At 41.9% G+C, this 14,020-nt stretch overlaps 1 protein-coding gene across 1 annotated transcript; it reads left to right on the top strand.

Annotated features, from left to right (window-relative positions):
* The first annotated feature begins 602 nt into the window (after positions 1-602).
* kcnk6 (potassium channel, subfamily K, member 6) lies at positions 603-13,165 on the top strand. Its single transcript, XM_012838300.3, has 3 exons — positions 603-1,047; positions 4,725-5,120; positions 11,204-13,165. Exons 1-3 carry the CDS (start codon positions 732-734, stop codon positions 11,425-11,427), a joined length of 936 nt encoding a protein of 311 aa, XP_012693754.2. The 5' UTR covers positions 603-731; the 3' UTR covers positions 11,428-13,165.
* The last annotated feature ends 855 nt before the right edge of the window (positions 13,166-14,020 follow it).

The following is a 14,020-nucleotide window of genomic DNA, read 5'->3' as shown; positions in this document are numbered from 1 at the left end:
GTAACATTTACAGTGGATGACTCCTGCTGTGTGTAGTGTCCTGTTGTGTCAGATAGCAGGCATTATTTGAACAGAAGTGCGATGACCTCACATGACCATGTTACTTCACCCATAGGATGCCTGCACAGCGAACTAGAATCAGGAGGAAGAATCAATACAATCATCAATGAAAAGTGATTCGTCTGCAGAAATGCTGCAGTTTACAGACTATTATTTCCTCCAGCAATTGTTTTGTCTGTGAGAGCATGTGATTAGGTTTTCCACTACATCACATGAACGTTTCCCCTGCAATAATCTCGACTTATTTTTTGCAACACATACGTTTCCCTCGGTCACTGTTTTACAGTGGATTTATCTCGGCGAGAAATTATTCCGTTTTCATGAGCACATCTGAGTAAAACGCCAGAGTGACGACATTAGCATCACTGACAGCCTAACAGTACTGCTGTATGTGCAACCCAACTAGAGTCTACATTCTGTATAAAATGAACCATAGGACTACTCTACAATCACTTTTTCCATTCTTACATTACAGTAATTTCTCAAAACACCGAAGACTTTTACTTTCCTCGTAACCCAGTGCCGACCTTATTTCCTGGCCAGCATTTCTCTGTGGGTGGAGGATCGCGAGAAGGTGGAGTTCAATTAAAGTTGTCCTGTTTCACAGAGCTGCGAGTGAGGAGAGTCACTGATATATTTGAGTTCATGTAGGAGCACGCACACGGCTAGCGATGTCCCCGCTGATTAGAACTTGCGTTCTCGTAGCGGGGATTGTTATATTCTACATCGCTTACCTGCTTTTGGGAGCGCTTGTTTTCTCTTACATCGAAGGACCGGTGGAGGAGACGCTGAGAACTGACTTGACGTCTCTCAAACAGCAATTTCTCAACCAGAGTTGCATCAACGCATCGCAGTTGGACGTCTTTTTGGAAAGAGTTTTGAAGGCCAATAAGTACGGCGTTTCAGTACTCCGAAATGGTTCAGGCCATTCAAATTGGGATCTGGCCTCGTCTTTGTTCTTCGCGAACACTTTGGTGACGACAGTAGGTGCGTCAAAATTTACCAAAAGTTTCTTATCAGCTTTCAAAGCCATAGCATTTAAGATTGACTGTTCAACTATCTTCATATAGGCTTGTTGGCGTCTACCAATATAGTTTTAGCGACACAAAGTCGATTACTGATGTGTTAAAACAAGTTTTGAGTTTTTAGTATGGACATTTTCATTTTAAGTCGGAGAAGTAGCCTAACTTTAGGCTACATCAGAAGGAGGTCGGAAGACATCAGGCGGAGCTACTGCTCTCATAGGCTGTGATAAATGAGCTGCTTAAATCAATCACTGATGTTGACTGCTTGGGCAGTCTATCTTCCATACATACTTTGGGTTTTACCCACTTTTTCATATTGTTTGTGTTTTACATGTTAAAGTCGCGGTATATGTCATAGCTTAGGCTTATTGTAGGTTTATGTAGCCTAATTAGAAGGTATTTTGTTTTTCCAGGCAAAGGGAAACGCTGACTGCGCCACGTTGTCGGTTTATCAAGGGGACTGCGTTAAGATACTTTCTCGAGTCGCACCTGGACAATGCGCCATAACTTATTTAAATAAATAAATAAATAAATAAACAATGGTGGTTGTAAAGTACCTGTGAATTAAATATTTGCAGTTGTAGCGGAACCATCTGAATTTTTAGATTCTATATGAGGGAATATTTGTCATTTGTCACGTTGAGCTACCTGTTAGTGCAAGTTAAACGTCTCTTTCGGTTACCTCATAAGACCTCAGCGAGGTAGAAAAGGATATTTTTGGATATAAACCTTGTTTGTAATCACTGTTAAAAGTTAAAAAGTATCCAGGTGCTCCAGACGCACACTTCCATGGGTGTAATGCAAAACAGAACACTTATGCCTACTTAATCGTCTACTGGTCAGGATTAAGTAAAAATGACGGCCAGTCAAATTTACTGATAGACTACTTTTAAGAGGTTTTATAAAGTTCAGTGAGACAAGTTAAAGTTATTAGCACATAGAGGAATCCATAGAGGCAAACCGTTAAAAACTTACACACAGGCTTAGACGAGTAAGGGGTATGCCTGTTATGTGTAACAATTGCCTGTTATGTGTAACAATTGCCTGTGAAGTGCAACATTTGAGTGTCATGTAATTTGATTGAGACTGTGTTGACCATCTCTTGGCTAGGTAGTGAATGAGCATAGTGTAAACTAATCTATGTCTTTTGGGCTGAGTTGTCTTTTGAAGCCAAGCTTATTTGTGTGAGCGGTCACACTGAACAAGTTATTTGCATGAAGCTAAACATAGTGAGGGAAGTGTTTGGAGTGCAAGAGGAAGTGAAGACCTGACATACTATGACACTCAAACATAAGCAGAGTTTTTTTGGGGAGCATGTTGGCAAGTGTAAATAGGCTTTCCCTGTTAGCAGTACAGAAATTCCCCTGTTTGCTGTCCATATATAATTTTATTTTTTGGATCCCCCCTCCCCCTATGCCATTTAGGTTGTGTGTGCTACCTGAATAGAATAGTGAAATACTGTGTATGACGGCAAGAGAAATTAGAATGGATTCGTATTTATATGACCCGTGTCCAGTACTGTCAGGCCATGTTGTGTTATTGTCATGACAATACTTTCTCAAACAGCATAAGCAAGATTGTTGACAGTTTGACTTTATTTTTAGACTTAAATGAGAGCCACAGACCCTTAATTCAATAAACCACAGAAAACAAAGCAGTTCTTATGGGTAAGGAATATTGATAAGGCTCTCCTTTGTTCCGACAGAGAGGGAAACAAATTGGGCCAGAGCATCAAAAAAATAGAAGGGGAGGGGAGGCGGGGACTCCAGTTGATTGTTGTTAGTGCAGAAGGGGATTGTTTTTCTCTTCCCAACAGAAAGAGCTTTGTTGTCTTAAAGACCCTCTGGAAACAGAACCCCCTACTTATTTCAAACAACATAACCATCAGTTGACAAAAATGGAAAAACATGGCTGTGTGTTGAGTCCCACACATGTAGAGAACTCGAATATAATGTAGGGAAGTATTTATGTTCCTTTTTTTACGAGATGGGAGACCTTCTTCACCCCAAGGCCCTATTTTGATGACAAACGGCTGGCGGAATTGGCCGTGCTTGATCACAATTTCACCAAAAAAGGAGCACGTGGTAACAGCATTAAATGGCCAGAGCCAGGCTGAACTTAGCGAATGGTTTGGTTAGAGGCCGACCAATAGCATTGTTTCTTTTTAAATTGAATGTCTGACGAGAATGCAATGTTAGAAGATTGCAATATAGCCTGTAGAATTCTGAAGAATATATTTAGGCCTTGGATGTGAACATGTGATTGGCCTACATATTTACTTTAATAGCCTAACAAATTCGTCTAATGGAATACATTTGCAACTCTGAGCTAAGTACTGAAACAAAAAATAAATAGGCCTTAGGCTACATCTTGCTGAAATGTTAAACGTTTCAGCAGACATTCTAGCACTTGCTGCACAGCAAGTTGTGGGAGCAGAAGGGGTTAGCTCCATATTCTATTTAAGTTTCGGAAGGAAATTCAGGGTTTCTTAGTAGCCGAGGCTACTTTCACTCATTTCCCCGATAGCATAGCGTACAGATTGTGTGTGTGATACGAAAGAATTAAGCTTTTACTGCAACAGCCCATTAGGTTCATATCTGGTAATGGCATTCAATATTAATTAAAATAAAATAATTTAAATGGCTTTTTCTCTTAACTTTATAATTATTCTGGAGACAAACTGTAGGCTATTTGGTGCAGTCGATGCATTCAGAACCCCAGCGTAACCGAACAGGTGAGTCGGATCACCATCCCACCTCAAACAAACCACTCCATTGTTTGTTTGGGACCAGACAGAGTCCACCTCCTCTCAAGGGTCTCGGTGCGGTTCTTTTGGTCCGCACCGAAGTGCGACTGAAAACGAACCATAGTCCTATTTAACCGAACTTAAAAGGGCACATGTGAAAACTCCCTCATGATTTGGATTAGTAACAATACCCCAAATACTTTAACAGATTTATACCTAAATGAATTGTTTAATCAAACAACCAACCAACCATGTAACTCGTGCCCAGAAGCAGAACGTTCTTTGATGTACGAATGCCTGCATAAACTATCAGTGCACAAGCTTGCATCAGGAAGGAGCGGGCGTCTAACTGTGACCTCAGCATTACCTTAGGGTTAATGATATGATGTCTGATCTAGCCTTTGAGGAGGAGGAGGAGGGTGCGGACAAACTTTGAGGATTTAGCTTTTATATTGTTGTTGTGGCACTATTCAATTATTGTTAGCCTTGTTTCAGTTCAGTTTTACTGTCCCCTACCTAGAAATTGTTGACAAAGATGCAGGTGGGTACTTCTTCCCCATAAACCATTAGCAGATAACCAGCAAAGAGTAGAAGTCCCATGAATAGACACGCAAACTAAAATCGAGAAATGGTAAACATAGGGACTCTATTGTTCTGGTATTTGCATGGAATGTCTGTTTATATTCACTGATAATGCATAGACAATGCTGAACAGGACATGTAATGTGTACTCTGATGTTGGCTCAAGGCTTATGTGTGCTTTTGTATGTGAACTGAGGTCATCTGTTTGTGAATGTGTTCATGTTGAAATTAAATACTCTAAAATATCTCTCTCTCTCTCTCTCTCTCTCTCTCTCTCTCTCTCTCCTTTGCTTTCTGTCTTTATCTACCAGGATATGGCCATACCACGCCCCTGTCGGACGTGGGCAAGGCCTTCTCCATTATCTACGCTCTGCTGGGTGTTCCCTTCACCATGATGGTCCTGGCCGCCTGCGTCCATCGCCTCATGCACGTGCTGACCTACGGGCCCCTGAAGGTCCTGCAGGACCATGCGGGCCTGCAGCCGCGGCTGGCCAGCACCGTGCACTTCGGCCTGCTGCTGATCCTGGTGGTGCTCTCCTTCTTTGCCGTGCCCGCGCTTGTCTTCAGCACCATCGAGGGCAACTGGTCCTTCCTGGACGGCTTCTACTTCTGCTTCATATCGCTCTGCACCATCGGCCTGGGCGACTTTGTCCCGGCGGAGCAGCCGAGACAGGAGTACAGGGCTCTCTACAAGATCGCTGTGATGGGTGAGTGAGTCATGGCCATAACTGGTTGTAACCTTGAAACATTGGGCTGTGCTTCAGCCTCAGAGTTCTCTTCCAGTCGTGCTCCCTTTAGAATTAAGGATGAGAGCATGTACTCATGCCCTTATTATTCACCGTCAAAGCAAACCTATTGATTGTAGCATTATATCTAAACGCAGACGAACACTCAATTTCTCCTAAAGTGTCCCTACTAGGCTGTCCCGACATGTCCCATCCCCTTGTGATTGTCAAGGGTAAGCATGTATTTAGTGGTAGTGTCTCTAGTCTAGGCCATATGTTGCTTTAACACTTTGTGGCAAGAGCACGTATTTAGGTGTGACTGAGGAGAGTTTGCTATTGAATAGCGGTGAGATTTGACGTCAACAAGCCTAGCTTTCCTGCTAAAACCCTTCCATAACTTAACAAAGCACCACTCAGTTGCGCGGTTTTCTGTGTTGAGCTCTCCCTTAATGAGGCATTGGACTGATTTTAGAATTGTTTCTAACCCAATAAACATGCTAATTGTCAGAGTTTGATCATGCGTACTAGGTATATTTCCCTTTTAAGCTACTGTGAGTCAAATCATTTATTATCTAAAGCATGGATGACTGAGATTGGGTGGCTGTGTGGGTCTCGCTGACCTACCAAAATTGGGTTTGGATGTTGGCAAGTTAACAGCAAAACAAACCAAAAAAAAAGATTTATGCCAGAGTATTTTGGTTTTGCTGTTGCATGCAATCTACTCGTTTTAAAAGCGTGAGAAAGGGACCCAATGGTGAAGTGAAACAATCTCTGTAAAGGTCAATGACCTATTAAGGCCCCTCAAATATGTCTTTAAAAAAAAAAAAAAAGAAACTACATGAAACGCTTTATAGCGGACGGCTGATATTGTCTGTACCGTCTCACTTCCTTTAGTGTGGCGCTTCTGGAAAATGACTGAATGGGAGACACTCGACATTGAAACTCTTGGCTTTAAAGCTACAACACATGAGACTGATTTGAAAACAAACCCCCTCTTATTCCCTCCCTCTCGCTCGCTCGCCTCTGTCCAGCCGCTGGTGTTATAATTTAATAACATTCACATTCTTTGCCACGGATTGATTATGTGCTGATGCTCACGGAGACACAACAGAGGGGGGAGTCTCCTCCTCCTGGATGTTCAATGGGACTGGCTTACAGAGGCCTATGGGTACACGTGTCCACATGATTTCAAACGCAATAAAACACTAGCTTACTGTGTCAGTAAGGAGGCCTTTTTCGAGATGTTATCATTTTCAGAACATTTCTTCATTCTTTAGATGGTTAGATAGATCCCTTTTATTGCGTGCAGTAGCAATCCAGATGGTGCATGCACACAATTGAAAGTGCAAAAATATGAAATGTATATATTTGTTCAACCTATAAAAACAAGGTATAAAACAATACGAAACTATGAGAAAGCAGCTGCCAGATTGCACTTGAGAATGATACATATTTGTTGGGATGCAGTGGTCTTGTATACATATAGTGCAGACAGGAATCTATAAAGGGAGCAGTTACAATGTAAACAACAGTCTGTAGAAGTAACTGTAAGAGTCGTGCAGATAGTCTCACAGGTTTGTGTCAGTATTTGTTCAGTTGTCATATGACTCTGGGTTAGAAGCTGTTCCTGAGTCTGTTAATCCGTGCTGGGATGGGCCTGAAGCGTCTGCCGAAGGGCAGAAGGTCAAACAGATGATGTCCAGGGGTGGGTTGGGTCTTTCAGTATGTTGGCTGCTCTACTGAGACATTTTAACAGTCTGTGAAGTTGGTCAGAAAGTTCCTGATCCAGTGACCGGTGGGTTGGGAAAGACCTAGGTCGGTGAGTTTAGTAACCAGTTTGCTCTGGATGCCATTGTGGGATGACGATGGAATGTTGTTTAATGGCCAAAACATGGTCCGGTCAACTTTGACAGCAAACCGGAGTCGTGAGGTTTTCGTGGTATATACTGTATATATCCACTTAGTTAAAATTCCAGGATATATTTCTCTTGAGGGCAGTTGATTTCATGATTCATTTCAGCTGCAAGACTAAATTAATCAGCAGTTTCCGTTTTAGTTTCTCTGCTCACTGTTCACTTGAGGACAATGACTGTGCTTTTATCGCTGACCTCACAAGGGTAGGTGACTACGTTGCGACACACCCTTTTTTTTTTTTTTTTTAACTAACTGTCATCTGACTTCGCTGGCACTGGGCAAATATTACCAGTCATACATTTGGCATTCTGCCATTTCAATGCACTAGCTGTCTGTTTAATTTGGACAGGATTTTATTTGTATTTATTTAATTATAGGGTTTATTTCTACTTCTCCTTTTACCGTTCTACCTTATCTGTCTCTTGTATGAGCTCTGGAAAGCACCATGGGCTGTTGCCAGAAGGGCAGTACATAAATACAAATGGTAGTGTGATTATGACCTCACAACTCCCTGTGCTGAGGGCAATGATTGGTCAGTACTGAAGTGCATTAGGGAAACTGTGGCTAGTGTGAAACAGAATGAAGGAAGTGTGAAACTATGTCTAGCCGTGCATGTGTGCGTGCGTGTATGGGCGTGCGCTTGGGGCAGGGAGCTGTGGCAAAACTCTCAAAATTCACACCTTTTTTTTTTTTTTTTTTTTAAGTATCCAGCTCTGTTCACCTCTGGGCCTCCTCCACATAAACCTAAACTCCAGAGTTTTTGAAGTAAACATGTTTGCCAGCTGACTTCCATTAAAAACTGTACCACATGCAACATCCCTTCAGCCTTCCAGAATTATCTCTGTAAAAACCCTAGGGTCTGTTTCTGAATGATTAGCTGGGTTGCCGTCCAACTTTTATGTGAATTTTTGACCATTCAAATCATCCTGAGTGGAAATGTTTTGAAATTCGCATAAAATCTATAACATAAGAAATCGGTTCGCTAGAGGGGGCCTGATAACTCTATTCGTATAAGGTACAATGCGACCAAGGTTGATGGTTTATTTGCACAAATTTGCATTTCTTGCCATTTTATTAGCCGTTTCTGTTTGAAGTTGCCCCGACAACCTTACATTTTGATCCCCCAACTGTTAAAAACTCCTCCCTTGATCTAATAATGTCCATTTTTGTATTTGCCTAATACAGCTAATGAACACGCACACTTTCATTAGCTGAATGTCATGAATGCTGATAGGTGAAAATTCACCCTAGTTACCTCAGGACTCCGGAGCTGCATATAAGTATATTTATTAGACAAACAACCACAATTGCAATCGGGCTCACTCCCAGCACAAGGCTGAAAGTGAAGCAATGATAAACACATTGCACAAGGTTTATATAGACAGAAGTTTAGCGTTCAGCAGGGATAACCACGTGGTGGATCTCTGACGTCCAAGGCTCCCTATATTGCAAGGATGGCAGTTTTGCCCAAGGTCAGAAGAAGCTTATCACCTCTGGTCTAAACATGCTCTTGTACATATGCAGACTAAGTGGCACCTAATAATCTAAGTTACACACACACAGAAACACAGAAAAGCCATGTTCCTGCTTACATAAGCACATGATTCATACAAGGTATATATTAATACAAGGCACTTGATTTAATATATTCTGAAGTCATTAACAGTGTTTCGAAATTATCTCCCATCAAATGCGCTTAAAGTATGCGTATGATTTGGATACTCAGATAATGTATGGTGGAATGTAATACCAAAGGCCTGGTCATCGCTCCAACAAGCAAAATGGTGTTTTTTTTTTTACTTGAAAATCGTATGTTGTAGTGAAACATTAACAGGCCGACATGAACAACGATCTATATGTGTTTCTGTAGTAAAGGAGGAGACATTCCTGTCATTCGATTTTTGACCAGTTTGCAGCGTGTCTGTTTTTATTTGCTCAGGCCAGGCCTCAGCTCCCTGAAATGAGGTCCTGTTCTCCGAGGGCCGCAGGGAGATTTACAGCCTCCGTGTTTAAGCAGCTGGGAAGATATGGCCCCATGAGTCATGCTCTATTAGTCATAGAGTTTATTCACTCCTGTGGTATTCGGCTTTGCTTAACTTTGGGCTCGAAAAGATCCTGGTGCAGTAACATGCCTTCCCACTGCAGAAACACGTGGGACTTTTTAAAGTGGCTGGAAGGTGGACCGGAACGGCCCCCTGCTCTGTTCTTTTTCTTTTTTTTTCGCTGCAGTGCAGGAACTACCCGCTTTTACTTTGCTCTTCAATGTCAGTTCCAAGCACTACAGAATAATGATGCCCTTCTCCAGCGGCAGCACCAACATTAGACCACTAAACCAGAGTATTTCTAGATAACGTTAGGATTACCCCAAGGTTGAGTCAACAGTTGAATTTTGCTATCATTTAGTCATTTAGCAGACGCTTTTATCCAAAGCGACTTACATATGTGCGACTTACAATGTATACACATTTTACATTTACACTGATGGCACACTGCACATCAGGAGCAATTAGGGGTTCAGTGTCTTGCTCAAGGACGCTTCGACAGGGAATCGAACTAGCAACCTTCTGATTACTAAACAACTTCTCTACCACTGTCGCCCCCTGCTATAAAGTTGACTTGATTAAATGAATTCATGGCAGCTGCAATTGCTTGATAAATTAAGATACCAGCACCACTGTTGATTAGATAAAGCCTATACTTCAGCTGATGTTTTGCTCATGTGTTCAGTCAGTGATGGTAATCTCAACATGCTAGCACTGTAAGCTATAATTCCCTTGCCGGATTCACCGCGTTACATCTGGTAAAAAATATTCTTGCTGGTTTAAAAAAAAACGGTGCTTGTAATTGTCTTCCACTCACATCTCGTTTAACCATCGTTCACAAGTGTCAACCATCACTGCAAGCACCACCAAGCAGTTTCAGGGCCGCACAGAAGTACCTAGCCAGGTTTCTCCCCTAAAAGAGCGTCCTTGAAGGGGCTCCTGCAGGGGTAGGGTCCTGCAGGGGTGGGCTCCTGCGCTCGCAGCATGTACAAAGGTGTGAGCTGCCCCAAAACGGCCCACGAGTTCTTGCAGTGAAAAACTGGCTTATAGGAACAGGAGTAGTAGTCGTCCTTATCTGGTGTCGATCTGGTCCACAGTCAGCAACTTCCTAGGAACTCGTTTGAAGGCGTTGCCTAAAGGGTGTAGGCTGCTGTGGCTGGTTTTTATTTTATTTTATTTATTTATTTATTTTTGTATTAAATGGATTGGTATCTACAAAAGCTATATTAGATTGTCCCACTGTGGCCTGTTATAGTGTGAAAACATTCAAGGTTATTTGAGTATATAGCCTTTCTGATGTTGGACCATCACTTGGTGATGAAAGGGGGCGAGAAACATAGAAGAAAAGTCTGTTCAGTGAGCTGTTTAGCAAAGCACTTAATCCAATGTTTGTATTGTACAGAGTGACAGGACTGGGGCTTTTTTTTTTAAAGAACACTACCTTGTGATAATCGGCTGTTTACTGTAACATGAAAAGCTGAAATTGAGGGTAATTAATGTTAGAAAACAAGGTTTTAAACACCCTCACCAAGGCCTAATTTCAGATAAGCATAGGTTTGTCCTCTTTTATCAAGGAAAGGCACGCTTATTGACCTGCTCTACATGCTCACGAACCTGAGGTTAATAACCCTTCATGTTTGGTTTACCCTCATTACTTCTAAGGGATTAGGGCATTTTTTTTAAAGCTGGTTTAACGTGTTTTTTTGTTTGTTTTTAAAGGTTAAAATAGCCACCATATCATAAAAATCCTGTTCTGCAGCATAGGTACACATCCAGAAACATCCGTAACATCTTGAAAATGAATTCTTGCTGGTACAATATCTGACCTTTGTCTGCTTTTGTTGTAGTAGATGTTTTTATTTTTAGTATTTGTTTATGCAGAGGGGGTTCTACCGAGCTCGTTTGTTGCCTATTGTGGCTTTTAACTTGATTGCCAGTGCAGAAGGGGACGCAGAATCTACCTGTTGCATCTTGAAGTGAAACATCCATTCACATGCTTTAAAGACAAAACATTTCCTCTCTTGCAGTCTGCTGGTTGTATCTAAAGTGAATTAATATGCGTATCAGAATGAATGCCTTTTAAGACGCCCTGTTTTGTCTCTCTTGCAGTCTACCTCTTCGTCGGTTTGATGGTGATGTTCCTGGTTCTGCGCACGTTCCACAGGCTGGCCGACGTCCATGGCCTCACAGCGTTCTTCCACTTACCCAGCTACGATGACCTGGCGGAGGACAGGGAGCCCATCGTGGAGAAGGCCGAAAAGGAGGACACTCGAGAGACCACCAAGCCCCTGGACCCAAGCTCTCAAGTCTCCTACAACTCCTTTGGCAGATGAAGGACTCTTTTGTGCTCATTTGCCTCTGCCCTATTTGTTTTTTTTTGTTTGTTGTTGTTGTTTTGTTTATGGAGGGTGGGAGTGGCGATTAGTCACCTACCCTATGAATAGAAGGGGGTGACCCTTTGGCTGATGTGACATTGGTCAGGGTAGGTACGCTTGACCCCACAAGAACATCTCAAAGAGGATCAAACATGTTTGTGGCACACTAGACTGAGGCATGGTGATTGTGGATATTTGTTTTTGGACTGGACCGGCTAGCTGGTTTTGAGGGTTTGTGTAAAATCAAAAGCAGGCAGGTATGAGTGAGAAGAACCCAGTGTAATTGCAGCACATGGCCCAGAACTGCTGTAGGATTGTGTGTAAACATGACCCTGCCATGCAGAAGTGGCGTGGGGTGGTGGGGTGTAAAGCCAGACGGCATTCTACAGAGCCAGAGTGATTATTCTGTATTGACTGAGCATAACATAAGCATTTACTTTGAAGAGGTCCTTTGGGGAGGTTTGCAGGGTTGACACCAGAAGTGACCCTCTCCTGTCTTATTGAACACTTTCTTCCTGACCACTTTCTTTGTGTTACTGGACATCAGATTGCTATTTATTTTGATTTAATTTTGTTTCCAATGACATCAGAGCCTGCCAGCCTGGTGGGGGTGTTGTTGTTGTGTTATTTGGTAATGAAGTCTGTCTTTGTGGAGTCCTTATGCAATGACATCGCTTTTGTAGCATTTGAGTTCTTGTGCACTCTGGTGATTTCATAAGCTGTTTACCAGAGCATGTCGCCCAAATGTCAACAATATTAAATCTAGATCAATGAGAGACCTCGGGTCTCTGGCCCCATGGAAAAGTTCTCAGGAGCTTGTATGTTGAGTCTGAACTCCCATCTTCACCCTCCCCTTGGGACTTTTGGCAATTGCAGAAAAAGCACTTTTGTTTAGTTTTCCATTTTCCTGATTTTTCAGGCCCATGTTGTGTTCTTTTTTTGTTTTTGTTTTTCTCCCTCCAGTCACATGTCATTTGATTGGGTAATTTGTCGAATTCCATGTCACTGCATTGCCATCTGTGACCTCATCTGCAACTGAACAACCAGCAGTTCTCGAGACTGCAGTGTGTCCACTGACACTAAACAAGTCTTCCTGTCAGTTTCCTGGTTCTATCCTCTCTTTCTGTCTTGAATAACTTAAATAGGATGTTATATATATGTGTTTGTGTGTGTGTGTGAATATAAACAGTGAGATAACTGACTTGCACATAAGTAGCCTTAAAGATCTTTATCCACATGTTGACCCACAGCACAAAGTGTAGGGCTAATGAACTATTTAACTCTCGTCATACCGTGTGAGGCTGTTCTCTGTATGTGGAGGATGGTCACAGGGAAATCCTTAAGTGACCCCTGTGATGCTCGCTTCTGTTACATACCCCACATCAGAGAGACCTGAGGCTGTAGTCTAGGCGGAGGAGCCTGCTTTAATGTGCCCTCGTTGTCATCTGCCAGTGACCGATGCCAGTGCAATTTTGATGTTTGATACAATTACCATGTTATCTTTGAATTATACATGTAGTTGTTTTACTGAATGTAGTTGTTTTGTTTAATAGGACATAAAAGGGTGCTTGATGGGTATATTTTAAAAGAAGTGGGGGTAAATCGTACTTGTCACTTGATTCAATTTAACTATGCAAAAAAAAATGTACTCTGCCATTGTACTCAAATAAAATAAAAAAAGAATAATTCAAGTAAACAACTTGTATTGACATTTCTTTTGAACATCTTTTAGTGATTTAAGCATACAAATACAAAATAGCATGGTCTTGAAAGCGACAACCCTGCCATATGTAGACACTAGTTTCCTTTGTGAAAGTCTGGCATGTTAAAAGGCGTCCTTGTTATTCTAGAGACATTTACCACCTGCACTGAACTTTCACTGCTTTATGGGAACAATGACCAAGTTCTAGTTAGAATGAGGGTAGCTTTCCACCAATCTCGCACACTCGCTAAAAGTACATTTCGTTTTTGTGCAGTTTTATTCAGGAGGTTAAAAATGACGTTAACCACATCTGTGCTCACATGCAGACTACATTATCCAAATTTAAAAGGAAGACCATTACAGAAATGCTCACAAAACTAGAGAATATTGGTTTTAACTTTCTCCCTGTAATTTAACCTCAACTAGAAGTTGGCAATCGAAATACTAAGTAAGATGCCGTGGTGATGCTGAGGGCCATAGGTCCACAGCACTGAACTCATTTAGAGGAATCAAATTGGGAGGGAAATAAGGTCAAGTCCCAAATCATGAGGAATTAGGCCTACATCACAATGGCGCAGTTGTAGTTCTCTCTCTCGGTGGCCACAGATTATGGACACAAATGTGGCACTACTCCATATTTCCTCTTCCTGCCTGCATGGTGATCTTGATCAAAGGCACATTTGGAAATATCTTTGAATGGTTTCATTGTGTCTGGAAGGAAGTCACTGGTATCTATCTAGTGAATAGCCCGAGTGGCTTGTGGCACGGACAGGAGTCTTCCCTGATAATAAAATGGAGTAAAATCTAGTAAAACGTTAAGAAATATTCAGTGCTATTATCATGAAATAA

This window comes from Clupea harengus, chromosome 9 (genome assembly GCF_900700415.2).
Source record: "Clupea harengus chromosome 9, Ch_v2.0.2, whole genome shotgun sequence".
Classification (NCBI taxonomy): domain Eukaryota; kingdom Metazoa; phylum Chordata; class Actinopteri; order Clupeiformes; family Clupeidae; genus Clupea; species Clupea harengus.
Note: the sequence above shows the minus strand (reverse complement) of the source record. Positions and strands in the feature narration are given on the sequence as shown.

Excerpts from the sequence above, each read along its gene's own strand:
- kcnk6 (XM_012838300.3), top strand. The coding sequence starts at position 732 with ATGTCCCCGCTGATTAGAACTTGCGTTCTCGTAGCGGGGATTGTTATA. Across the intron at positions 1,048-4,724 it reads CACTTTGGTGACGACAGTAG|GATATGGCCATACCACGCCC; the intron begins GTGCGTCAAAAT and ends TTTATCTACCAG. Across the intron at positions 5,121-11,203 it reads CTACAAGATCGCTGTGATGG|TCTACCTCTTCGTCGGTTTG; the intron begins GTGAGTGAGTCA and ends TCTCTCTTGCAG.